This window comes from Narcine bancroftii, chromosome 9, assembly GCF_036971445.1.
Source record: "Narcine bancroftii isolate sNarBan1 chromosome 9, sNarBan1.hap1, whole genome shotgun sequence".
Classification (NCBI taxonomy): Eukaryota; Metazoa; Chordata; class Chondrichthyes; order Torpediniformes; family Narcinidae; genus Narcine; species Narcine bancroftii.
This window is the reverse complement of record NC_091477.1, coordinates 89321267-89347854: the sequence shown is the minus strand read 5'-3', so window position 1 is coordinate 89347854 and position 26588 is coordinate 89321267. Positions and strand designations below refer to the sequence as shown.

The following is a 26588-nucleotide window of genomic DNA, read 5'->3' as shown; positions in this document are numbered from 1 at the left end:
CTGATGTGATGAGAATGAATACATTTAATTTCAGGTACATTGGTGACCCTCTTCACCACCAACAAGGCTCAGTGTTCAAATGTACAAATATTTTGTAAATAAACTACTTACAGATGTGAAGTTTGCTTTTGTCTGGGTCGGATTTTGATTCTGTGCTTCTTGCTCTTGAAACTGTAAACCTGCAAGATGTTTCTCAAGGGCCTCCCAGTCCATGGTTGGGAGTTGAGGTTCTTCTGATACAAAAGTCCCTGAAGTGGCCACAACACCACTTGTTATTCGAAAAGTCTTTTGCAGCTTTGGAAAAGTCTCATTCCCTCTGCCACGTACTTTAGCGGGTGGTACATTGCCATTTTGCTTAATTTCACCTGGAGTAACATTAGAGGGGACAGGAGGAATGACCTTTACATCTTGAAACTCTTCAGCTAAACTCCTGCTGGCAGTTTTAACAAAGCTATTGTTCTCTGAGTAATCGCCATACTCATTTTCCCATTCTTCGATCACCTTCTTTTTGTATGCTTGATAATCCTCATCTGCTTCATAGTCCCCCAAAGTGGCAAGGTCCAGGCTCGGTGAGGATTTGCACTCAGAACATGGTGTCACTTTGTTGGAGCTCGATTCAGAACTTGTTCGACTACACGAATCACTTCCCAAATCCATACCATCTTCCCTGTAATCCTGAGGGAAAAAAAATACAGAACAATTCAATGGAACATTATTTTTGGTTAGCTTTTCATAATTAAAATGTTTTCTTGGATTGGCAAAAACTTTGGGATGGATGGCGAACAGCTATGTTTCTCCACTGCAGAACCACCATTTATGCTGAGATGTGATTGAGGCAAATCCCCAGTCACAGGATCCTCACTAAATGATGGCAAACTGCAGATCTCCTGTACCAAAGTTTCCCCTAAATTTAACAAATTAGATACTATAAACACCAACATCAGAAGATTTTGGATGCACATCATACTTATATTTTAAAGCAGAAAATGCATATCTTATTTTGAATGGTTAACTACCGTATATACTCATATAATTGTTGATACCACTTAAGAGTCGATCCAACCATTTTGGCCCAAAAATGGCCCGTTTTCATATGACCCCCCCCCCCCCCCCCCATTTTATTGGCACCCATTTGAGCTCCCATTGTCCTGGCCAAAGTCTCTCTCCAAGCCCCTGGCCACCCATTCATTTGAGCTCCCGACAACCCGAATACAGACATACCACCCGGTGCCTGCCGATGCCTTGAATGACGCAAGTACTTACTGCAGTCAAAGAATAACCTGTGTAAAACTTGACCCCCCCCCAAATTTGACCCAAAAAATCCGATACAGACTTACTTCAACACTTTCATTCCTATCAGTGCTGAAGACGATTATGTCACTGCTTATTAAACATTCAATTTTGTGAACAATAGGTTTTTTTACTGATCACAGCACAATCACATTACATCCCCATTACCGACTTAAAACAAAGTGCAACATGAATATATTTTGTGAATACAATTCACACACAAATATATGTTACACACATATATTTGTTTGGGAACAACATATGCAACTTTCTTTAAATAATAAGAATCTGGAGGGATTCAGTGGGTCAGGAAGCACCTACAAAAAGAAATATTTCAGATTAGGACCTTTTCTGAGATTGAACACAAGACCATTTCTCTCTACGAATGCTGCCCTGTGCACTGAGCCTTTCTGAATTCCCACTGTTTGCCCAAGATTCCAGCATATGCAGTTGAGGGATTTCTCTTTTATACTCATGAAACCACAGGTAATGAGCCAAAAGCAGAGCCATCTATTCCTTAGTCCCTAACACTCCTGTCTGATATCATCATTCATTTGCACTCAGAGGCTGCATTGGTGCCAAGAATCCACAGGAATCGATACTGAACATCAGATCTATTTTAAGCTCCAAAGGAGGCCCTTTATTGGAAACACAATCCAAACAGAAATTATCAAGTATATTTGTTCCCTTCCCCCTCCCCCACAAGGGATACAGCACAGTAATAGTCCCTTCTAGCCCATGATACCATGCCACCAAAAAACACCCAGGTAACCAATTAAGCTACTAACCCTTTGGTAGGAGGAAACTGGAGAACCTGAATGAACCCATGTATACACAGGGAGATTGTATAAACTCCTTACAGAGAGCATCTGATTCAAACCCAGGTAATCGCTTTACTAACTTCTGCCACCCTATGGTTGTGAATGAGAAACAATGGTCATGATATTTAGTTTACAACATGGAAAAAATCTCCAAATGATTCTCTTTATGAAAGCATTTGGAAACCCAAAGACAAATTAAAAGCTACATTGATTTAAATATCATCCATATCGACTAAGGTTAATGTCGGGCCATGGTGATGAATGCACAAGGACAACCAGATCTTCGAAATTCTTCTCCAAGTCATCAATCCTACCAATTTGGATGCGTGCCACCTTTCCCATACAGTGTCCTGAAATTCTTTATAACTTAGTAGCTTCAACCTATGGACTTCAATTTAAATTATAGTTCCATGTCATCATTGCAAGGGGGCACAAGAGATGAGCAATAAATGTCAAACTTGATAAAGATCCATAAATTTCTTGTGTTTCTTTTAAAGTTAATCAACTCTCCCCATCATAGGGAGACCAAGACCATGGCTCATCAAATTAAACAACGGCCTTTGATCATTGCCAATCCAGACCAACCTGCTGTGTCTGCTTCTGCCTTTTTTTCCTACGCCCGAGAAATGCTCAATTAAAAATTTATTGCTTCTATTTTTTTTAATCCATCTTTGGCTGTAATTTAACTTTATTGGCAATCCCATTCAATTATCATAAAGTGGCAATGCTCAACCTAAAAAATGTCATTTGATTTATTTGTCAAAAACCTAGCTGGGTCTTTCAGTATAATTTCAATGCAGCATTAAACCTAATCAATGTGCCCAGTGAACAGAGGAGTTCAGTTAAATATTTCAGTCTAAATATCCCCAGCAACACAATCAAAAAACTTATAGGTAGACAGCTCACTGGGAAAATCTGAATTATTGTCCAGGATGATGAACAAGATACTGTTCATCTTAAACATGAATGGATTCTTGCTCTTCTTTGGCTTTGACTACCACCACCCCCCCCCCCCCCCCCCCAAATCAAGGACCACTATCTAAAGTGCAAAGTCTTGAGGCATGGGTAAATTATTTGCCAAAAGTGTTTCAAAGGCCGTTGGAAATTTTTACCATAAGCCATATGCTACCATCACTATTTCTGCTTACTAGAAATTTTAGAATTCTTGTATGTGCTCCAAATCTTAACATATATCCTAGAATATTAGAATAAATAAAACATGAAGAACACTTCAACAAAATCATTATTGCACACATTCAACATGCATTCAAAACAACTTCAGCAGTAAAATATTTAGCTAAAGAGACCAAAGTGCCCGAACTATTGCAGTAGTTATAATGCTTCAAAAATCGTGCTGTAAACTACCACAGAAACGTCCATGTGGAACTTGGAGGCTTGCAATTTATTGCTGGAGAACTGCCCAGAATATGCAATATTCATTAAAATGTAATGAAGCTGATTGACCTATTTGCCCTGCCCTTTTTTTTCCCCTGGATTGGAACAGCAATAGATTTCAAGTATCATAAATACAACCATGAAATGATGGGAATTCATTCAATATGTTTGCACATCTTATGATGAATCTTTAATTGGGCCAAACAGTTCCCTGCTGAGACTAAAACTGTGGTGTTCAACCAATCAGAACACCGTGGTGTCAAACATTGACAGAGAAATAATTTGTTGGGACTCTCCCATTGGTGGCATGATTGTATCTTTTATTTCTGCTTGGCTGCATAAAAGCAGATGAACGACTGGGACAAAACACAAAATATACACGGAAACTCAATGTATCATTGCTTATTTTTGCTCTTTTATACAAACTGTTCTTGCAAAGCACAATGTTTTTCTCACCTCCTTTTCCCACACATCATCTCATTGTTTCCAACACATTCTGACAAATGAATGGAATGTACAGCGTGGAAATAAAACACTGCACATTCTGCTTAATTGTTTAGTAATTGCCTCTCACATTTTGCAGATTCTAGTCAAGCCGATAATAATTTAATTTTCATTGCCAGTCACGTCATAATAGATCTACAAATTAAAAAAAACAGTTAACAAAAATGAAGGTATTGTAAAAAGTGCAAACAGCTTTCATAACCCATGCCAGAGAAATGCGAAACAAAGCATGGACGCATGCCATTAAGCCCCGCGACACCAGTGTTTATTTTAAGGGGGTTAATCTATTTCTCTTCATCTTGCACCTTCTGGGCCCAAATCACGATGTGTGAATCACAGTCACTGGTTTGAAACTACCGAAGGACACAACGACTAAGATCGTTGCAGGTTTCGTTGGGGGGCCCTGATCCAGGGTTTACATTCTCAGGCTCTCCTGACTGAATGCCCATCGGGAGCAAAGACCCGCAACTGCCCAATCAACAGAAATCACCTCCTGCCAGGAACACAGTGTCCTCAATTATTTGCCTTTGTGCTGGTTTTGAATTGTCAACCCAACAACATTTTGTGGTGCTCAAAGGAAGAAAGGATGAGTTCTGGCATCTAACATGGGGAAATCAGTGCTGCGGTCGTTCCCAACCAGCTCTTCCGCTCCACAGAAGCTCGCAGAGCGGCGGCCGCTCTGACCCCAGTCACTCGGCGGCAAGAAGATACATCTTACTCTAGAAACTAGCAAATTATTTTTAAAAAAGGGAAACTTCGCTGAGCTGCAAACAAGATCGAGCTCAAGCTATTCGCCTCTTACCGCGGGAGTCAGCCTTCTCCTCGTGTAGGCACCAAACGGTCAGGGATTAAGAAGAAAGGGGATCGGGACTCTGCTTTCATCTCAATGCCATCGTCCTCTTAAAGGGGAAATGTCTCAGGCTCTCCTCGCTGTACATCGTTCAAACGTATTTAACGGTCTATGGATATTGTTCAATTTTACTGAAAACTTCTAGGCATAAATTATTCGACTAATCCATTCCCATTATAATTCAGTCTCTCTCTCTGGTGTGTGAGTAAGAGAGAGAAAGAGACGTTTCCGCCTTGTCATAGAGTAATAAAGCCAAACTAACGAAGCCGACTTGAAATGTAAGCCACACTTGACCAGGATTAGACACGGAAACGGAAGACATTTTTTTAAAAAAAGATCTGTTTCCCTTTTAACGCAACATTTTGACGTCAGCTGACAAATATGTGAATTTTAAAATGAGTTGTGGCAGGTGGGGCTGGGCTGTGGCCGGGTTCATTGCCCGACGCTGACTCACAGCCCGCTGTCCAGCCCTGCCCAGAGCCGGGGAGATGAGACAGTGGCAGACTTTGACCAAGCGGCGGGCAGCAGAGGGCAAGGGTGGCGCAAACTGCTCAGGGTGGAGAGGTGCTTCAGAGCGCAAGGAAAAACTGCTGCGATGCTTAAATGCAAAGGTCTATTTTCTCGAAAGTTATCGCAATTTACATGCTATTTTATCCTGAATATTAACCACTGATTTCGATTAGGAACATACACTAACCCACCTCAACACCATTTTCTCTTAATTTAAAAGCCGCTGTGGCACACCACTGCGCAAAGGATGTGGAGAAATTGCCATGACACTGGCTGGACGTCTTAATTTCTTCCTACTGTTTGAAACAGAGCAGAACTTGAGGTTCTCTCTATGGCAGTCTGAATTAACGGAGCAAAACAAAGTCTCCTCATCGCAACGGCTTCCTCTGAACTGCCAGTACTTACAGTCATTTTCTTGGATCAAAATATCCCATCAAGTCATTGTCCAGCAGCGGTCACACTGTCCCAAGGCGTTTGCCCAGACCGATTCTTGTGCAACCCGCACCGCCACCAGCCGAGTCACCTAAAAGACTTGATTCACTTAGCACGAAACGGGCGGCTCATGTCTTCAGAGATGGGCGAAGTAAGAGCGGCGAATACACTTCTGGTGATGAATGTCACTGAGACCTCCGCTCAATAGTCTTCGCGCTGTGATGGTGCAGTAGCAGTTGTATCCTCCCAAACTGAACCAGAGCTTCCTTCCTTCTCTCTCTCTCTCTCCCCCACCCTCTCCCTTTCTCTCTCTCCCTCTCCTTCTCTCCCTCGTCGACCAGCTTTTTTCAGGCATCGACCTTGTATGAAAACGCCTGTCTCATCTGAATAATTCATGAAAGTTGTTTTGAGTGCTTCTCGTTTCCGCGCGCGTTTTAAATGATTCATTACGTTCATGGGCTTATTTTTCCAAGAGTATTGCTCGTTTCCATATTAACGCAGGAGCAGATGAGGCGAAACACTCTGCACACCTGGTTTAATGAGTTTAAGTTGGAGAGCTGCTTATCCGCAATTCCTTGCCAGTATTGCGTATCTGTAACTAGAAGATACAGCGTTTTGATTCGAGTGACAGTTTAAAAGTGCAACTCCACCCGGGCGCCTTCCGACCGTCTCATAAGAGAATATTGGATTTTAAAAAAATTCAGGTCTTTTGAGTTGTTTTGGGGAATAAACCTCAGGTTTGCTGCATTGCAAACCCTGGACTCCGCTGTCCTGCTGGTGGACTGTCTGGGGCGCGGAGTGACAGACAGGGCAGCCAATGGTGGGGCTCTGCTGGAAGGAGCGTCACAGCCCCACACTGCCCGCCTCGGCAGGAAGAAGTAAACCGTTGCCATGACAACTGAATCCCAAGACTGTCAATCCGTTTTCCGTCAGCTTCATTTTCTGTTTCCCCCCCCCCCCAACACCTTCTCCCCTCGGGTCCTTGTCTATTCTTTGCACAAAGGCGACACGTATTAATTCAAAAGCAGATGCAAAGTCGTGTGTCAACTCGATGACGTTGAAATCCAGGAGTAAAAGGCGTAAGTTTGCAGACACCGTGATTGAAGTAAAATCCCATGCTGGAGAAACTCAGCAGTGGACTTTCATGTAGCAAAGGTGAAGGTACAGGACCAACGATTCGGGCTTGAGCCCTCCATCAAGCTATGGGAAAGTATAGGCACTACAGCAAAGATGAAGATGCACAGCATTTCGGGCCTTCATCCAGGGATGAGCAAAATGTAGGTAGATGACTGAACTGTAGCAAAGATGAAGATGAATAACCAACATTTCAGGCTTGAACCCTCCATCAAGGTATAAGCAAAATGTAGGCAAGGTGCCCGATTCACGCGCCTGCTACATTTTCCTCATATCTTGAGGAAGAGCTCAAGCCCGAAGCGTTGGTTTTGTATCTTTACCTTTGCTATATAAGGTATATAAGATAGACAACAGACTCGCCAAGGCAAATAGCGCCTTTGGAAGACTACACAAAAGAGTCTGGAAAAACAACCAACTGAAAAACCTCACAAAGATAAGCGTATACAGAGCCGTTGTCATACCCACACTCCTGTTCGGCTCCGAATCATGGGTCCTCTACCGGCATCACCTACGGCTCCTAGAACGCTTCCATCAGCGTTGTCTCCGCTCCATCCTCAACATTCATTGGAGCGCTTTCATCCCTAACGTCGAAGTACTCGAGATGGCAGAGGTCGACAGCATTGAGTCCACGCTGCTGAAGATCCAGCTGCGCTGGGTGGGTCACGTCTCCAGAATGGAGGAACATCGCCTTCCCAAGATCGTGTTATATGGCCACCGTGACAGAGGTGCACCAAAGAAAAGGTACAAGGACTGCCTAAAGAAATCTCTTGGTGCCTGCCACATTGACCACCACCAGTGGGCTGATATCGCCTCAAACCGTGCATCTTGGCGCCTCACAGTTTGGCGGGCAGCAACCTCCTTTGAAGAAGACCGCAGAGCCCACCTCACTGACAAAAGGCAAAGGAGGAAAAACCCAACACCCAACCCCAACCAACCAATTTTCCCCTGCAACCGTCTGCCTGTCCCGCATCGGACTTGTCAGCCACAAACGAGCCTGCAGCTGATGTGGACATTTTACCCCCTCCATAAATCTTCGTCCACGAAGCCAAGCCAAAGAAGAAAGAAAGAAAGATAAGGTAATACCTTTATATAAGAATAATACCTAGTGTCGCCAAAAATGTTCTCCAAGAATCACAGTGTGGCTTTCACGCAAACAGGTACACTGACTTTCTGCAGCATTGTGTTATTTGGAATCCAACTGCTTTCTTATAAGAAATACAAAACTCTCAAAAACTTTTTTTTCTCTTTTAGCCTGGTGAAATTTCAATCAGTGGTCACTGTCCCAGATCATGCAAGTTAATCTCTGCTCTAATTTTCATGTCTCATTTACAAGCACGATTTTAAATCCTTCCCTCTTCAATTCCATTCGCTTTGATCCCATCTGCACTGGAAACATCACGGCTGCCATTTCAGGAACTGAAGCAAATGACAACAGCGATTGGTTTCTTTTTAAAGGATATTTCTAACCATTCACTTTACACATCGTATCAAATTTGGATACCATTATAACTTTCATGGATTCAACTTTATAATAGTTTGAGTGTTGAACCTCTGTTGATCTGTTTCAATGTTTATAATAAAGTGGCTGGCTCCCATCCCCTGTGAAGGGGGTCAGTTTATATGGTTATTTTCTGACATCCACTGCCAGCACAAAACCTTTTGCCCAACAAACAGCTGTGTATGCAATCCTCAGAATCAGAAAATTAAGTATGAAAATGTAAAGGAAGGGAAGAAGCAAAAATTCAATAAGCAGCATACCAAGATCCACAATAAAAAGCAGATGTCTTGAAGTTACCATCTTATTTGACTAATAACATTGATGGGAAATCTTTCTGGAAAAGGGTACAAGAATGGTTAAATACTTCAGTAACTATTGCAGTTAATGCAAATGCACAAAAATGCTAATTTTAACACATTTTTGAAATAGTGCCTGTAATCAATATTTCCCACAAGGTATCTGGTTTCCACTAATTGTAATAAATGCAACTTTGAGAAAAGAGAGAACTGCTAGAGAACAGAGACAGTTTGAAACAGTACAATCCTAAATTAAATGGAATCAATGAAAGACACTGTCCTATCTGTACATCTGCAATGGCATCCATCAAATTCAAAGAAATTGGAAGAAAAAATTATGCTTAAAAATAAAGTTGAAGTCCAAAATTTTCCACCATGTTTCATAAGTTTTAATTATAAGATGCCTTGGATGTCATTCTACAAATCACAGAATGAATAATATGCGTATCATGGAAGAAAAATCACAAAACATAATGGGTTCGCAAATTCAAACTTACAGGAAAACTGTGAATTGCCTTGAATAATTACAAAATGACATAAATTGATACCCAATTTCAGAAAGACTTAAAAAAAATGAAACAGGCTTGTGTTTTATAAACCTAAGATAAAAATTATGAAAAATTCCAAGCAAACAAACATGAAAAAAGTTGTCTATTTACTTAAATAGAAATTGATTTATTTCAATGGTTATATTGCTTATCAAGAAAACAATAGATCAGTAGTAATAAACATTTTACTTTGGTAACCCACCAAAACAAAATATACTGTTGGCTTTGTTAGGGAACAAGAAGTAATACTGTAGTTTGTTGAAATGGATGACTTCAAAATCATAAAGAAAAAAGTATTAACCATTGAAATGGTGAACCCATTGAACCATATTTATCTTTCTTAATACACAATTCATTGAATCATCATAAAATTAAGGGACTTCCAAAAGACTAACACCAATTTTAGGTTAATGAATTGGATGACAACATAATGAACATATTAAGTTTGCGGATGACACCAAAACTGGTAATCTAGTGACCAGTAATAAAGACTATCTTTGATTACAACTGGGGAAATGGGCCAAGGAATAGCATATGGAATTTAACAAGTTCAAGTATTAGCTGTTGCACTTGGTAGGGTAAATCAGGACATACAAAATAAATTATAGGGCACTGAAGAATGTTGTAGGACAGAGGAACCTAAAAATAAAGATATATTGTTCTCTAAAGGTGGTAACACACTTTAGACTGGATGGTGTAAAAGATGTTTAACATACTTGTTTTCATCTGTTAGGGCAATAAATGGAGAAGTTGAGATATCATGTTACAACTGAACAAGACATTGCTGAGCCCACATTTGGAGTATTGTAAGTAGTTCTCAGATTTATTATCAGAGTACATACATGTCATTACATACAACCCTGAGATTCTTTTTCCTGTGGGCGAGGCAGAATATAGTGGTTTCATTCAGCTGAAAAGGGTGCAGAAAAGATTCATAAGTATGTTACCTGGACTAGAGAGCTTGAATTGCAAAGAACATCTGAGACTTATTCTCTGGAGAAAAGGCTGAGCTCTGAATTTATGGAGATATACAATATCATGAAGACCTCCTTTTTATCCCCCAAGGTAAGGGAGTCAAAAACTAGGGGGCATAGTTTTAAAATGAGCCTGAAGATTTAAAAGGCACCAGAGGGACATCTTTTTCACACTGAGGATGATAGTACATGGAATGAGCTGAAAGAGGAAGCTGTAGAGGCAGACACAATTATTGTTTTTTAAGCCATATATATCATTTGGACAGGAGAGGTTTGGAGAGGTAGAGGCCATGCATAAGCAAATGGGGCTAGTTTGGATGCGTAAACTGGTCAGCATAGAAAACCTGGACAGGAGGACATGTTTCTGTGTATTTTTAACTATGATTCTGTGATTTTAACTTTTCCTGTGCTTCTTCTTGGTCAATCTATCAAGTACAAGGATTATTTCATTTTATTGCAGATCTGATACCAGACTGCTAAAGTAGCAATCTACTACGAGCTCCACCACGGCATAAGATGACGAGATCAGATGTAGCTGAATCATGTGTGGGATCTGCAGACTCTACCACAGGTGGAACAGGAAATTTACATGGTGGTTGGAAAGTTGTACTCTTTCCACCATTTTCAGTTGGCTTCCATGTGGTTCAGGACCCTCGTCCCAGATGCTCCTTTTCATTTTAAGTGTGGGCCAAGGATTCAAAGTTTTTCAGGAACATTCTTGAATTTGTACCTCTGATTAGGTCATAATCTTTTGGTGTGATGAGTACAATCATGAAAACAATGTGATTTGCCTTTAAGATAGATCTACCTGGGCATAATTTCACTCTGTTGGGCCTGGGAGAAGATGCTAATTGCGGTTTCCTTAATTTGTCTGTGGATTTGTAGAGATTTTGAAAATGGTGTTTGTTGGTATTTCTTCTGTGCTTTGCGATACCAGCTGTATTCATTTATCATAAGGGAGTGGAATCACTGCTGCATAAGCTTTGTGCTGGATTTGACATATTCATTTTCATACTTTTTTTTCTGTGTGAGCACACTGAAGGCAATGATACATTTTATTCTTGAACTCTACTTCACTGAGGGGTGATTCCTCAGACGTGGAAAGTTGTTGACATTTCCCAGCATCACATCATAAATCACACATGACATTGTGAGGGGTGTAGGTTCAACAAAAACCTTTGTTCTGCAGATGTCTAGCACAAGGTCCATTCTCTTGTCCACTTGAGATAACAATGACTTAGAGTTTTGCCTCCAATCAATCATGCGCATATTCTGTCACCTGAGTAATGCAGCTCAAGAGTTGAAATTCGAGTGACCTTGCTTCTGAAGCAGAGATGTGTGCTGATCCGTTTCCCATTAGTTCTGCAGATTTATTCCACTCCATCAGGAAACGTAGTGGAGGTGTGTAATACAGCAGTAAGAAAGATGAAGGAAAATGTTGGGCTGATGATATGGCTTCATTTTAACCAGTTTGTACTGAGACTGTTGTGGACCAATAGGTTATAATCATATAAAAATTAGAGATATAAAGAATAGGGAGAATAAGATTTGCAGGAAGTTGTATTGGAAAAGTTGTATCACTGATAAAATCAGGTTGTTGCTCAGTGGTCATCTTCATTGTCTTTAAATGGATGAAATGCAGAGAGTGGTTTCTCAGCCACAGGCATGAAATGAAGTCATAGACCTGCTTAAAATACATGGTATGAAGATTCTTAAACGAGATGCAACTAAATCCCTCTCAAAGTAAAGAGAAGTTTGTTACATTGTGATTAGTTTCCCAGAGGCTTCCTATCTAAATATTATTAATTAAACACTACATTGCACAAAATCTGACCTATTAAGCAAAATGTGGTGAAACAAATTAGTCTGCAGCCACTGTGATTGTAGTAAATACAAAAATATATGGGAGAAATTCAGCAGGCCCCACATCATCTACAGAAGGTGCCTGCCTGCTGTTATATAGATCTTTGCCTTTTATGGAGGCTGGAGGATCTGCTTCTGTGTGAGGAACAGGTTTGATGGGTCAAAAAGCAACGACCATAGGCACTTTTAGAATGTGATAACAGTATTTGCTTGCAAAGGAAAGTTGCCATGAGGAATAACAATTACTCACACACTCTCACAAAGTACAGAAAGCAAATGCATCAAACACAATTAAACAAGCTATAACTATAAACCGTACTATATAGAGATATACTTTGCACCACAAAGCATTGCACAAGTTACTGGGACACACCTTGTATTGATTCTCCTGGCTCATGACCTAGAGTGGAGCTCGGGTTTGTTCCTTGGGGAAAAGAGCCCTGGCAGTTCCATGTGTCTGGCTTTATACCCCTTTGCTGGTCAGTGAGGCCAGCCCAGGTGATTAACAGAGCCAGTGAGATCTTTTGAAAAGGCCAATTGCAAGGTGAATGCTCAGTATGGGTGGTCTTGACCTTGAGTGACAGATGTGGTGGCTTCCATCCAGGTTCCTGCCAGAAAGGTCACACGAGTCTCCACAATCCACATTCCGACCATGTTCCAGCCAAAGAGGTCACATGACCCTCTACAATCCACACAACATCTGCTGAGTTTCTGCAGCACTTTTGTGTATTTACAATGATCCAAAATGATTCCTCGATATATTGATTTGGAAAAGTATTTGGAATATCTTCCATAATCACACCTCCACAACCTTTTTCATTCAATGCACTCAAAGTTAAGAATCCCCATGATAACAACATCAACCCACCAACAGTGCATCCAGAATTTCCTAAATTGCAGTTTGCCAGAGAATACAACAGCTACTGGAGCATATTCAAAGTACATACATGATCTCACACTCAATCTTGAGATTCTTTTTTCATTGGCTAGGCAGAATTTCTGCTTATTGGTGGAGCAAAAAACTATACTCAAGAAAAGATACATAAACAAAAGAGAGAAATGTAAATAAGGAAAAAATAAATACACTGACTGCAATACAGTACAGTACAACTCTGATTATCCAAAATCCTCAGATATCCAAACATTTTTTGAATCCGGAAGTAACATTCAGTCCAAAAGACAATTTGGATCATTGAGGATTGAGAAAAATCAGAAATCCTCAGTTATCCAAAATTTTTTCAGAGCTGAACTGACGACACAGGTTGAAAACATTTTAAACCAACAAGCTTATGTGTCACTGCCATTTTTAAAAAAAAATATTTTTCACACTATGAACCATATTGACCAAAATACACATAAACCTTTCCCTCTTGAATAATCACAGTGTCATTTCCCCCCCTCCTTCCCAACCCCCTCCCCACCCACTCAACGTTCAACATATATGATACATTAAACCCATTAAAACAATGTCATCACACAATGAAAATAAACAAGAAAATTGTGTCATCTACTTTTACACACTGGGTCAGTTCATTTCGTTTTCTTCTCATTCTGTCAATTTAGGTGGTGGAGGTCCGTTGTGTTCCATGTACGGTTTCCAAATTTGTTTGAATACTGTGATGTTATTTCTTAAATTATATGTTATTTTTTTCCAATAGAACACATTTATTCATTTCCATGTACCATTGCTGTATTCTCAGGCTATCTTCTGATTTCCAGGTTGACATAATACATTTTTTTGCTATAACTAAGGCTATGATAATAAATTTTTTTTTGTGCTCCATCCAAATCGAGACCAAGTTCTTTACTTCTTATATTACTTAGAAGAAAGATCTCTGGATTTTTTGGTATGTTGCTTTTTGTGATTTTATTTAATACCTGATTTAGGTCTTCCCAAAACTTTTCCACTTTCTCACATGCCCAAATCACAAGAACTGTTGTTCCCGTTTCCTTCTTACAGCGAAAACATCTATCTGATACTGTTGGGTCCCATTTATTTAACTTTTTGGGCGTGGTGTATAGTCTGTGTAACCAATTATATTGTATCATACGTAACCTCGTGCCAGAAGGAAGCAATTTTGAATATGTGATTACAGACACAATGAGAATTTAAAAATTTATAACAAACATGTACATCAAACTAGAAGAGAAAGATAATGAGGAAATAAGCTGTAAACCCAAACAAAAATGGGAACAAGATCTAAACATAAAGATAAAGAATGAAACATGGGAAAAGCTATGCTCTGGAACTATGAGAGACACTGCCATTTTGATTCCATTGGAGACAGCATGAAGTAAATGAGGTGTTGGAGGAACATAAAAAATGTAAAAAGAATCTTAAGAAGGAAAGTAGAATGGCTAAGAGGAGATATGGGGTTGCTTTGTCAATTAAGGTGAAAATAAATCCAAAGGGTTAATTCAGATATATTAGGAGCATAAGGATAGTGATAGATAAAATTGGTCCCCTAGAGGATGAGAGTGGACGGCTATGTATGGAGCCAAAAAAGATAGGGTAGATTTTGAACCATAGTTTTCTTCAGTATTTACTAAGGAGAAGAATATTGATCTCTGTAAAATAAGGGAAATAAGTAGGGAAGTTATAGAAATGATGATAATTAAAGAAGTAGTAGTATTGGCATTTTTAAGGAAAATAAAGGTGGATAAGTCTCCAGGTCCTGACAAGATATTCCCTAGGGCCTTGAAGTTAGTGTAGAAATAGTAGAGGCTTTGATGAATATATTTAAAATGCCATAGTAACAGGAATGGTGCCAGAGGATTGGAGGATAGCTCATGTAGTTCGATAGTTTAAAAAAGGTGCTAAGAGAGAATCTAGTAATTATAGGCCTGTAGGTTTGACAGCAGTGGTGGGGTTAATGGAAAATATTCTTAGAGATGGTATATATAAATATTGGGCTTGATTAGGAACAGTCAACATGAATTTGTGAGGGGAAGATCATGTTTGTCAAGCCTCATCGAATTTTTTAAGGAGGTTACAAGGAAAGTTGATGAGGATAAGGCAATGGATGTTGTATAAATGTACTTTAGTAAGGCCTTTGAGAATGTTCCTCAGGGAAGGTTAGTTAGGTATTAACATTTAAGTAGTAAAATGGATTCAACAATGGTTGAATGGGAGATGCCAAAAAGTAGTGATAGATAACGGTTTCTCTGATTGGAATTCGGTGACTAGTGGTGTGTCTCAGCGTTCAGTATTGGGTCCGTTACTATTCGTCATATACATTAATGATCTGGATGATGGGGTGGTAAATTGGATTAGTAAGTATGTGGATAATACGAAGATAGGTGGAGCTGTGGATAGCAAAGAAAGATTTCAAAGATTGCAGAAGAATTTAGGCCAATTAAAAGAGTGGGCTGAAAGATGGCAGCTGGAGTTTAATGCAGATAGTGTGAGGTGTTACATTTTGGTAGGGCTAATCAAAATAGGACATATATGATTAATGGTAGGGCATCAAAGAGTGCAGTAGATCAGAGGGATCTAAGAATAATGGTATATATTTCCCTGAAGATGAAGTCACATATCGATAGGGTGGTGAAGAAAGCTTATGGTATGTTGGTCTTTATAAATCAGAGCTGGTTGACCGTTTTGAGTTTTGTGTGCCCGATGGAGATGTGGGGGGGCTGGTAATTATGGTGGAGAGCTGGCTGATGGAGGACCTCAGTTTTCTTCAGGCTGACTTCCAGGCCAAACATTTTGGCAGTTTCCGCAAAACAGGACGTCAAGCGCTGAAGAGCTGGCTCTGAATGGGCAACTAAAGCGGCATCGTCTGCAAAGAGTAGTTCACGGACAAGTTTCTCTTGTCCCCACCATGACTACCAGCCCCCCCCACATCTCCATCGGGCACACAAAACTCAAAACGGTCAACCAGTTTACCTATCTCGGCTGCACCATTTCATCAGATGCAAGGATCGACAACGAGATAGACAACAGACTCGCAAGGCAAATAGCGCCTTTGGAAGACTACACAAAAGAGTCTGGAAAAACAACCAACTGAAAAACCTCAGAAAGATAAGCGTATGCAGAGCCGTTGTCATACCCACACTCCTGTTCGGCTCCGAATCATGGGTCCTCTAGCGTTGTCTCCGCTCCATCCTCAACATTCATTGGAGCGCTTTCATCCCTAACGTCGAAGTACTCGAGATGGCAGAGGTCGACAGCATCAAGTCCACGCTGCTTAAGATCCAGCTGCGCTGGGTGGGTCACGTCTCCAGAATGGAGGACCATCGCCTTCCCAAGATCGTGTTATATGGCGAGCTCTCCACTGGCTACCGTGACAGAGGTGCACCAAAGAAAAGGTACAAGGACTGCCTAAAGAAATCTCTTGGTGTCTGCCACATTGACCACCGCCAGTGGGCTGATATCGCCTCAAACCGTGCATCTTGGCGCCTCACAGTTTGGCGGGCAGCAACCTCCTTTGAAGAAGACCGCAGAGCCCACCTCACTGACAAAAGGCAAAGGAGGAAAAACCCAACACCCAACCCCAACCAACCAATTTTCCCCTGCAACCGTGTCTGCCTGTCCCGCATCGGACTTGTCAGCCACCAACGAGCCTGCAGCTGACGTGGACATTTACCCCCTCCATAAATCTTCGTCCGCGAAGCCAAGCCAAAGTCAAAAAAGTCAAATCAGAGCATTGAGTATAGGAGCTGGGATGTCATGTTAAAATTGTATAAGGCATTGATGAGGCCAAATTTGGAGTATTGTGTAGAGTTTTGGTCACCAAAGTATAGAGAAGATATCAATAAATTGGAGAGAGTGCAGAGAAGACTTACTAGAATGTTGCTGGGGTTACAGGATCTAAGTTATAGGGAAATATTAGGTCTTTATTCTTTGGAGCATAGAAGGTTGAGAGGGGATTTGATTGAGGTATTTAAAATTATTAGGGTATATAAAGAGTTGATGTGGAGAGTCAGGGGGCAAAAGCTTAGAGGAAACATGAGGGGGGACTTCTTTAATCAGACAGTTGTGGGTGAGTGGAATGAGCTTCCAGACAAAGTGGCAGAGGCAGGCACGATATTAGCATTTAAGGTGAAGTTGGATATGTATATAGACAGGAAAGGAATGGAGGATTATGGGTTGAATGTAGGTCAGTGGGGTTAGGTGTGAGAAAGTTTTCGGCATGAATTAGTAGGGCTAAGATGGTCTCTTTCTATGCTGTAAATGTTGTATGGTTATATAGTAATATAATAATATGAGGTCTGATCCTGTTTGCGAACACTGGTCGGTTCGCAACATTGGATGTGCTCTCCATTCGCCAAGTCTCGGTGCAGCAAACATTTGATCTCACCTTTCATATAAACTAATCTTACAAGTGTTCAGCTCCACCTGAATTAATTGGATATCATGACTTTCTGTGCTATCATTAATTTGCCCCACTGTCTTTACCGTTTTTTTTATTTCAAGGATAACTCCACATCCCTCCTTTATTCCATTTTGCACATGTCCTTCAAAAGTCACAACATTTAATTTCCAATTTTGATCAATTTCCAATTGTATTCCTGTTGTGACTATGAAATCAAACTTGTTTATTTCATCTAATTTGTTGCAAAAGCTTTTGTATATTTGATCCAGTTTAAACTTTTTCTGTGTATAGCCTATTTTTCTGCTAGTCAATGGATGCCAAAATATTTGGGCCTGGAGGGCCAGCTTTGGAATTTGGATAAGTTACTGCCAGCACTCCTGTCTTTGAGATACACTTGATACAAATTGCATACAATTTTAATAAGTAGCTCATGGATGTCTCAGGCTAGAAATATTAAAGCAGGTCTCTGGGAAGGTTGAGGGGTATTTTGGTGTTGGGCAAAGGTCTCAAACCATCTGGTCCACTCAGAGATCCCTCCAGTCAATGCTGCCTGAAGATGTCAACTGCATCCAACAAAACAAGGAAAACATTCAAGTATTAAAAACGTGGATCCAGAATGAATAAAACAGTAAACAGCTTGATCAGGATTTTCAAGGGTTAAAGTCAAAACTGTAAGAAAGGAAAAATCAACTAAAGCTGCAAGATCCTCAAATCCTAAGTGTCATAAAGCTATCAACAATCTCAAAATAACTCTGCTGTATCCATACAGGAAAACACCAAAACAAATGGCAGTTTTGAATATTGGGGTTATACTAGCTTGATGAGATCTGCAGCAGGAGATGGGACCACTAAAGCAACAGGTAATAGCTGCTAAGAAACTGATAAAAAGAGATTTACAATGAAATATTAATGGAAAAATTGAAGACAATGAAAAAATTGAAAAGATTTTTTTTTTAAAACGCAAAAAATCTTTCGGGAAAAATTATGAAAAACACAATAAGTATATAGAAATGAAGAGAAAATAACACATTAGATCCACTATTTCCCCAAGACATAATGTTGTTATTATAGGCAGCCCCTGGGTTGAAGATGTCCCATTTATAAACAACCCATAGTTACAAACTGGCAAGCTAACCGGAAGTAGAATGGCTTCAACTACCAGTTCGAGCATGGCTCAGTAGAATTTAAATTAAATAATTTTTCTTAAAGAGTAAGTAATCTGAATTCAATTTCATTTTTCAAAAGTGTTCCCTTCCCCCCTCCCCCAACATGGTCCCCCCATCCTGTTCTGACTCAGCCCTCCCCACCCTGCTCCGAGTGGCCGCCGCCCCCTCACTCTGATGCAGCTGCCACCCCGTTTCCTCCAACATGGTCCCCCCACCTCCTGCTCACTCTGACATGACTGCCACACCTCTCCAACGCCGTCGCCACCCTCAGTTCACTTCCCACCACCACATGTTCACTCCAATGCGGTAACCCCCCCATCCCTGCTTGTTACGACAGGGTCCCCCTACCCCCACTTGCTCTGATATAGACCCTCCATCCCCACGCTCATTCCAACATGACTAACACCTCCCTCCAGACAAATCGAGTGACTGAGCAAGAGGGAGGGGGAGGGAAGTGGGAGAGAGAGAAGGAGGAAGGGGGAAAGAGGAAAGGGGAAGGGGGAAGGGGGAAGGAGGAAGGGGGAAGGAGGAAGGGGGAAGGAGGAAGGGGAAGGAGGAAGGGGAAGGAGGAAGGGGGAAGGAGGAAGGGGGAAGGGGAAGAAGGAGGGGGGAAGGAGAGAGGGAAGGATTGAAGGAGCCGGGCACAAAATTCAGAATTTGAAATTGAAACTTCCTGTACTGTAGCCATCTCTCCATCATCTCCTGTAAGTGTTAACTTTTAATTATGATCTTATGACCATATGGTCACCAAAGTATAGGAAAGATAACAACAAATTGGAGGGAGTGCAGAGAAGATTTACTAGAATGTTGCTGGGGTTACAGTACCTAAATTATAGGGAAAGATTAAATAGTAGTTACTTTTGTTATGTACATATTATTACCTGTATTATTATTATTATGTACTCCATTATTATGTTTGAGATGTTTTCATGTATTGGGAAGTTCTTGACTATATACCATGATAAACATTTGACTAACTGACACTAAATAAGGACCGTATGTTCTGGTTCTGACAAATACAAATTTGGGTTAAAGACAGACCTAGGTAAATGAACTCTTATTTAACCCAGGAAATGCCTGTATGTGAAGGTAAAGTTCCTTCTTCACAATATCAGACCACATCCAGGAGAAAAGTAACTGTGGAAATATTCCATAATTGATATGAAAATGAAACAATATCAATTTGATTTGGGGTGACTGGCAGCTATAGGTGGTCACCAATGAAATTTCCTACAGTTCTGTTACATACATGCAGCAGTATTGATAAATGAAGAATATTTTCTGGAAATGGTTGTAAACAACCATTTTTTGTAATATGAATTAATTTCCAATCTAATTAACCCATTATGAAACATTAGTTCAATTGAAAATACCTTTGCTTCATTCCTAAATTTCAGTCAAGAGCAAGGTTTTCATCAGAAATTCATCCGAAAAAATAAAACAGAGAATAATTCTAAATAAACAAAAAATTGAAGGAGAGAAAATCTAATACATCAGCTCCAATGTGAGAATTTGAAATATTTAATCGACAGCAAGAGATATTAGACCAATGCAACAAATAAATAATTAAGATCAATACTGATGTACTGTATGAATATGTTTCAAAGTCAACTGTGGCCCTAAACAAATAGAGTTATTTTAACTGTTAGGAACTTCAAAATAACAATTTAAGATGGAATATAATCTTTGAATGAGCAGTTATGTGACAAAATGTACATTTTCTGGACAGGTTGCATTGGAGCATAAACCAAGCAGGGAGAAATACTTCAAAACCACATTGGTGTAAATATGGAAACTCTAGTTTCAGATTAACAATGTACATCTTCAGTGGGAAACCATTAGAAAACAATAAAAGATCTTCTCCTTCAGCAAGTTACACTGTTTGCAGTTCTTAGTACCATCCAGAATGTCCCTTGTTAATTTGAGCAGGTAAAGACCAGTGATACCCAACAACCAGTAAGAATATTGAGTTTTTTAATGCTTTGAGAAGGTCCATAGATCTGATCTTTGATCAGCTGATAACACCTTGCTAAGGAGGAACATAGAAAAGTGTGCCTGCTTCAGCAGTCAGGTTTAAGGTCTGGAAAAGATCATGACTGTACTGCCATAAAAAACACAAAATCCTGGAGAAACTCAGCAGGTCAAAGAGTGTTGTAAAGGTAAAGATATATAACCAATGTTTCAGGCTTGAGGCCTTCGTCAAAGTACTTATTTTGATTGGGCAACAATCAGAGTCTCAACATGGACAAGATAAAGGACTTCAGAATGATGATGAACCACTTCTCATTACATAATGGCTTCATCATAAGAGAGTAGGAGGGACAAAGTTCCTTGTGGGACCTTTTAAAGGGCAACCTATCTTGGACTCTCAACACCTCCTCATTAATCAGGAAGGTGCAGCAACACCTGTACTTCCTAATATTGGAGTGCAAGACTATTGGCCACCACTTTAACAGAGTCTACAGGAGCGCTATAGTTTTCTGACTGGCTGCATCATAATGTGATATGGTAGCTGCAAAGCATCAGATTGGAGGTCAGTACGGAGGGCGATTAAAACTGCTGAGAAGATTACTGGGGTCTCCCTTTCCTTTCTGGATGACATCTTCAGGGAGTGGTGCTTAAAGAGAGTTCATAGAATCATCAATGACCTTTACCATCCAGCCCGCAGTATCTTCAGCCCTTTTTACACTGAAAAGCTGCATTAATGCCGTATACACAGCCCATCCCTGGAAGCTGACTTGCTTGTTCACACAGAACAAGTAAAAAGCTGGGACCTTAAAATCTTTTACATAGCAAGCTCATTTTCCCATCCTTTTTTATAAAATGTGCATGTGTGTTTTTGTCCCATAATGTTTTCCACGCTTGTTTATAAATTGTGCTCATGTGTGGTTTATTCCTGTAACATTTTCCCACGCTCCTTTATAAATTTTGTGTGTATGCATGTGTTTTTATTCCTGTTAAAATTTTGACTCAATTTTCAACAAATTGAGTGTTAATAAAAGCTATTTGTGATTGCAAACCCTTGTATCCAGACCCATTGACATTTACACACCATGTGCCTAGTAGAGTCCCCTGCTCTACTCACTGTGCACCTATGACTATGAACTCTTTTTGGACCCAAAATCATGGCGGCAACACAGGTCGCCCATTTTAGACTGGTCCCGCATCAATACACTCCATCTCTGGTACTAGACTCCCCCAATCTGCCTTCAATGCTTTCACACAGTGCTCAAAAGGCAGATAATAGCAGGCTTTTTTGATAATACTCAGGTCCTGTGTAAACAGGATATTTGAGACACTACCTTAAAAAAAAAGAGGTATAGAAGCATAAAGATCTGGCTGGGAAATAGTTTCTTTCCTCAGGCAGTGAAACTGCTAAATACATATTTATTTTGGATTGCTTTGTACATTGCTTCGCATACTATGGTCAGGAGATATGCTGTTTAGTCAGGTTGTATATGTACAATCAAATGACAATAAACTTGAACTTGATATCCAGTGGAGTAGATCAACAATAATTATGGCCTCAATGCTGAACATATTATTCTGGAAAAGGACTGTGATGTTGATTTACTTAAGATACCAATGGACGTGGAGGGCTGTGGAGACATTGATGGTATCTCTCCATCATTTTGAGTTGCTCACAATGCCCCACTGGTCAGTCTGTAAATCTAAAAAGGATCTATTTCTACTCTATTCTCTTTCTATTAACCAGTTCTCCATTCACACTTGTATATTATTTCTAATTCTATTCACAAATTCTCTATGTGGGACCTCATTAATGCCTTCAGCAAATCCAAATACACCACCTCTACTGGTCCCATTCTAGTAGATTCACCTCACAAGAACAAGTATGATTTCCTTTCATAAATCTATGTCAACTGTTCAATCATATTGTTATGTTCTAAGTGCCTTGATATGACATTATTTATTACAGATTCATCATTTATCAACGTCAGCTGAAATGCCACGTTCCATATTTTCTCTCATCCACTTATTTAAAAGTTGGATCACATTTGTACTCAATTACAAATAAATTAGTTGTAATAGGAATGACTTAAATGGTTTATGGAAAATATTTTTTCCGATGCACGTTTTCATTGTAAGCAAGAAATAGCATAAATAATAAAAGGAATTGGTTACTCCTCTACATCTTTTATGGTACAAGAAAATACACTCTCAGGTTCTGTTAATTTCAAACTGGAATCCTGCTGTACCCATGATTTCGCAGAACAGCTGTGCATAATCCTGCAGATTTTGAATCAAGACTGAAAATATTTTTTTAAAAGTTGGAAATTACTTTGAGCAAATAAAAAAAAGCAGGTCAGTCAGTATCTGTGGAGGTGGAGGGATTGTTCATGTTTCAGGTCGAGATAATCAGGACTGGATACAGAGAGCACATAATAGATTGTAACGTCCAGGATCCAGACTGCTGGCCAACTCACAACTACAATACTTGCTCACTCACACAAACTTGTTCGAGAAGAGATGGCAAGGTGAGTTAGTCTTTGAATTGTCTTGTGAGGCAATGGGTTACAGGAAGGCTGATGGAAGCAGAGATTTTCACAGCACACTGCTGTCAAAGACCTCTGAACTACTTTTAAATATTTTAGATTGTTAAAAATATTTAAACTAGTTCAGATAGCTTAAAGAACTATAAAAAAAATTAATAATCCTTAAAAATGCATCTTAAATACAAAACTATTTAGACCCATTTCTGTGGTTTATGATTCTTTGAGTAATTTTTGAAATAAATGAGCATGTCTCCTAAACTGAACCTGTCATTCAGGGTCAGTTACCCGTTCGCAATAGTATATTAATTAATTATAGAGGCAAGTGGTATGTTAGTATTTACTGCCAGAAGATACCCGCCAAAAAAAAATCTCTCTACAATTATACAGGGTGTTGGTAACAACATCTGGTGAATGTTTGGAATTCTCTAGCCCCAGCAATTGTGGAAAATTCACCATCAATTGGATTTGAAACAGAGATCAATTGTTTTCTGGACATCAAAGGATTCAAGATTTATGGGGATAGAGCAGGAACCTGGTGTCAAAGTAAAGGAAGAGCCACGATCCCTTGTTGGATGATGGATCAAGTTTCAGGGATTTATGCTCTCTGCTCTTTTTAACACACACACACACACACACACACACACACCAATGCCAATTGTAAGATGATATTCTTGCCTAAAGCACTGAATCAACCTTTCTTCTCATGTTGGCTATCATTATTTGTTACTGTGTAATAAGAACTGAATCCAAGTACTTATGAGGAATTGGTGAGTAAGCATGAGAATCTTCTTTGGTGCAGCCAATATACGATTCTTGATCCCTCTTCCTGTAATTGCCTCTCTTATTAAATTTATCATGTGATACTTCGAACAGAAATCTTGCACATTTGATTGCCTGATTACTGTATCAGATGAGGAGTTAGGAAAGATAACCCACGTGAAAAATAACCATCCTAATTTTCCTTTCTTTTAACATCTTTCATCGTCTTCTGCTTTATCCAGTCTTACAATTTGCTCACTTTGTGCTTTGACCCAACATGACTCTCATATAGACTCTTGCCTGAAAATAATTTTCACTCATCCAGCATCTTTAACATGGAAGAATATCACAAGAAAAAATGAACTCAATACATAGAATGAAATATTGAGAGTGACTAAACACCCAGACAATGAGGTGGGTCTGAAGGAATGCTTTAAAAAAAATAAAATGGAGAGGGAATTACAGAGAAATTCAGAGAGGCTCTAAACATTACCATTAAAGGTCTGTCAAGGAGATGACTATACTCAAGCATCTAGGGACAGAGGAGCAGAGTACAAATGATTATTTTAAAAAATTGAAACTGAATGTGACAAAGCCAAAGAATGCAGTTGTGGAGCTGATAGATTGAGATGGTTTTGTTATCCGGCTAGAAATAAATTATGTTTAGCCTGAGATGATGCGGAAGTGGAAGCTTAGCTTAGGATCAAACAGGACACAGAGTTTGAAAATGATCAGTGGAGTAACTGAATATGATGACATTGGTCTTAGCATTGTTTATAACTAAAGGAAGCAGCATGTTACCAAAAACTAGATGTTTGATGGGCAGACGAGAAACAGAGGCAATTTGATGTAAGTACTTCATGTAAATATCAATTCCCTCTGCACATTTCATATATATTCCATTTTTGCTGCTATAATTTTCAGCACTCTCCTTTTAAAACAATTAATGAAAGCAGCTGAAACAACTGAATGGATATAAATGGAATGGTAACAAACCAGATATAATCAATGTTACGAGCCTAGAAGACTCCAAAACCTAGCAGCATTAGAAATTCAGCAAGGCAATGGTTACTTAAACAAAAGTTGCTTTTAATTTTCGTTAAACATAATAACAGGATCAATTTTTAACTTATTACTATTAACTTAACCCCCTTCTAATTCTAGGCACCATATATATATATATATATAATGTGTATATGTTCAGGAAAGTTCTCTGTTTCACTATCCAATAATTCACTTTTCACTTCTCCAAGTTCACTGGTAGGCAATTCTCATACTGTGCACAGAATTCAACATTTATAATTTATAATTACCGCTCAGGAAGGTTCTTGATGGTTTCAGAGAGAAATTTGTTGCTCGTTGGACACACACAAAATGATTTCCTTCAATCAGTCACTTCAGTATCTTGCCAAATAAACTTGCCCCACCATAGGTTTTCCAAATGATAACCTCTTCTTCCAGGTCACCACAGAGTTCTTCGTTTCCCTTATTACCGAGGAAACACTCTAGCCAGCCATTTCCTCTTGTTAGGACTACAAGGGTTTTGAACAGGCTGAACATAGAACTCTCAACCCATCTTCAAAATGGGGGTTTTCAATAAGCCTACCAGCTTGCCATTTTGCAGCCTCAACTGCTGCAGTAGAACCGACTTCTCTCTCTCTCTCTCTCTCTCTCTCTCTCTATCTCCAAAAGAGAAATCACCTGTTTGTTTTTCCCTCTCTCTACTTGTAAAAAACCAAAAAATCTCTCCCAAAGCTCCAAACCCAATTTTCAAAAGATCTCATCAGTATCTGAGACTGGACATGATCAACATTGTGTTCCATTTTCACCTCTTTTTGAAGTCCTATTAAAGACATATTTTACCCATAACTATTCGAACATATCCCGTAACATCAAGCTGTCGAAGCAAGGGGAGGCCATTCAGATTCTTGAACATGTACTGCTTTTTAATTGGATTATGCAGATCCTAGCCTTAACTCAATTTTTCTGGTTTTAATCTATATATTTTCTGATTCTTATTCTGAAAAAATACCAATCATGCAGATTTCACAGCATCCAGAGGGAGTAAAGGGTAACCAATGTTTCAGGCCCGACCTATCATACCTGACAAAGAGCCCAAGCATGAAAGGTTGGTTCCCCTTCACCTCCCTCATAGCAGAAATGTAGGATTATCCTGCAGAATAAATCATCTTTAAAGATGAAAAGGACTGTGTAACTGGAGCCCTCAACAATTGTAAGAAAATGAAATAATAATATGCAGTTCACTCATGGCAGTTTTACTAACATTCTGCGACAGAACTAAATATGCACAAAAAAATTATGATTATGGAAATAGATCAATCTGCATATCTATTTTTGCTTCCTATTTAATAGATAATTTGAGGTGAGTATAATTAAATGCAATCTACCTTACATGTTACATGATAAATGTTACATAAATGTTCGAACCGTGAAGTTGTGTAAATGTTTTCAACCACTGTACAAATATGCCATATTAATGAAATTTTATGTAGTTATTTATGTTAGAATATTACAGGAGAGAAGTCATCTCAGCCAAATCTTTGATAAATCCAATGATATTCACCCTCACAATTAATTATTTTTTTCATACAAATGCACGTATAATTCCATTTCCAAAGTAACTGTTGAATGGTTCCAAAAACCCATCAAGTAAGCATTGTCTTGGTTGTACCAATCTGGAGTATAAAAATGTTTC

The 26588-nt window shown here is 39.5% G+C and overlaps 1 protein-coding gene and 1 long non-coding RNA gene across 10 annotated transcripts in view; one reads left to right on the top strand and one right to left on the bottom strand.

The window, feature by feature from the left end:
• Window positions 1–26588, bottom strand: part of schip1 (schwannomin interacting protein 1) — a 547841-nt gene that overhangs the window by 168928 nt on the left and 352325 nt on the right. For 2 of the 8 annotated variants that reach the window (XM_069896763.1, XM_069896764.1), the window contains exon 5: window positions 112–675. In XM_069896763.1, the coding sequence (XP_069752864.1) occupies window positions 112–675 (564 nt within the window). The other 6 variants (XM_069896768.1, XM_069896765.1, XM_069896766.1 and 3 more) reach the window with 6 other exon arrangements.
• Window positions 5175–13862, top strand: LOC138742419 (uncharacterized). 2 transcript variants are annotated; one of them, XR_011344150.1, is made up of 3 exons: window positions 5175–5471; window positions 10012–10084; window positions 10713–13862. It is a non-coding gene; the product is annotated as an uncharacterized lncRNA (long non-coding RNA). The 2 variants fall into 2 exon arrangements; XR_011344151.1 differs by lacking the exon at window positions 5175–5471 and adding an exon at window positions 6765–6881.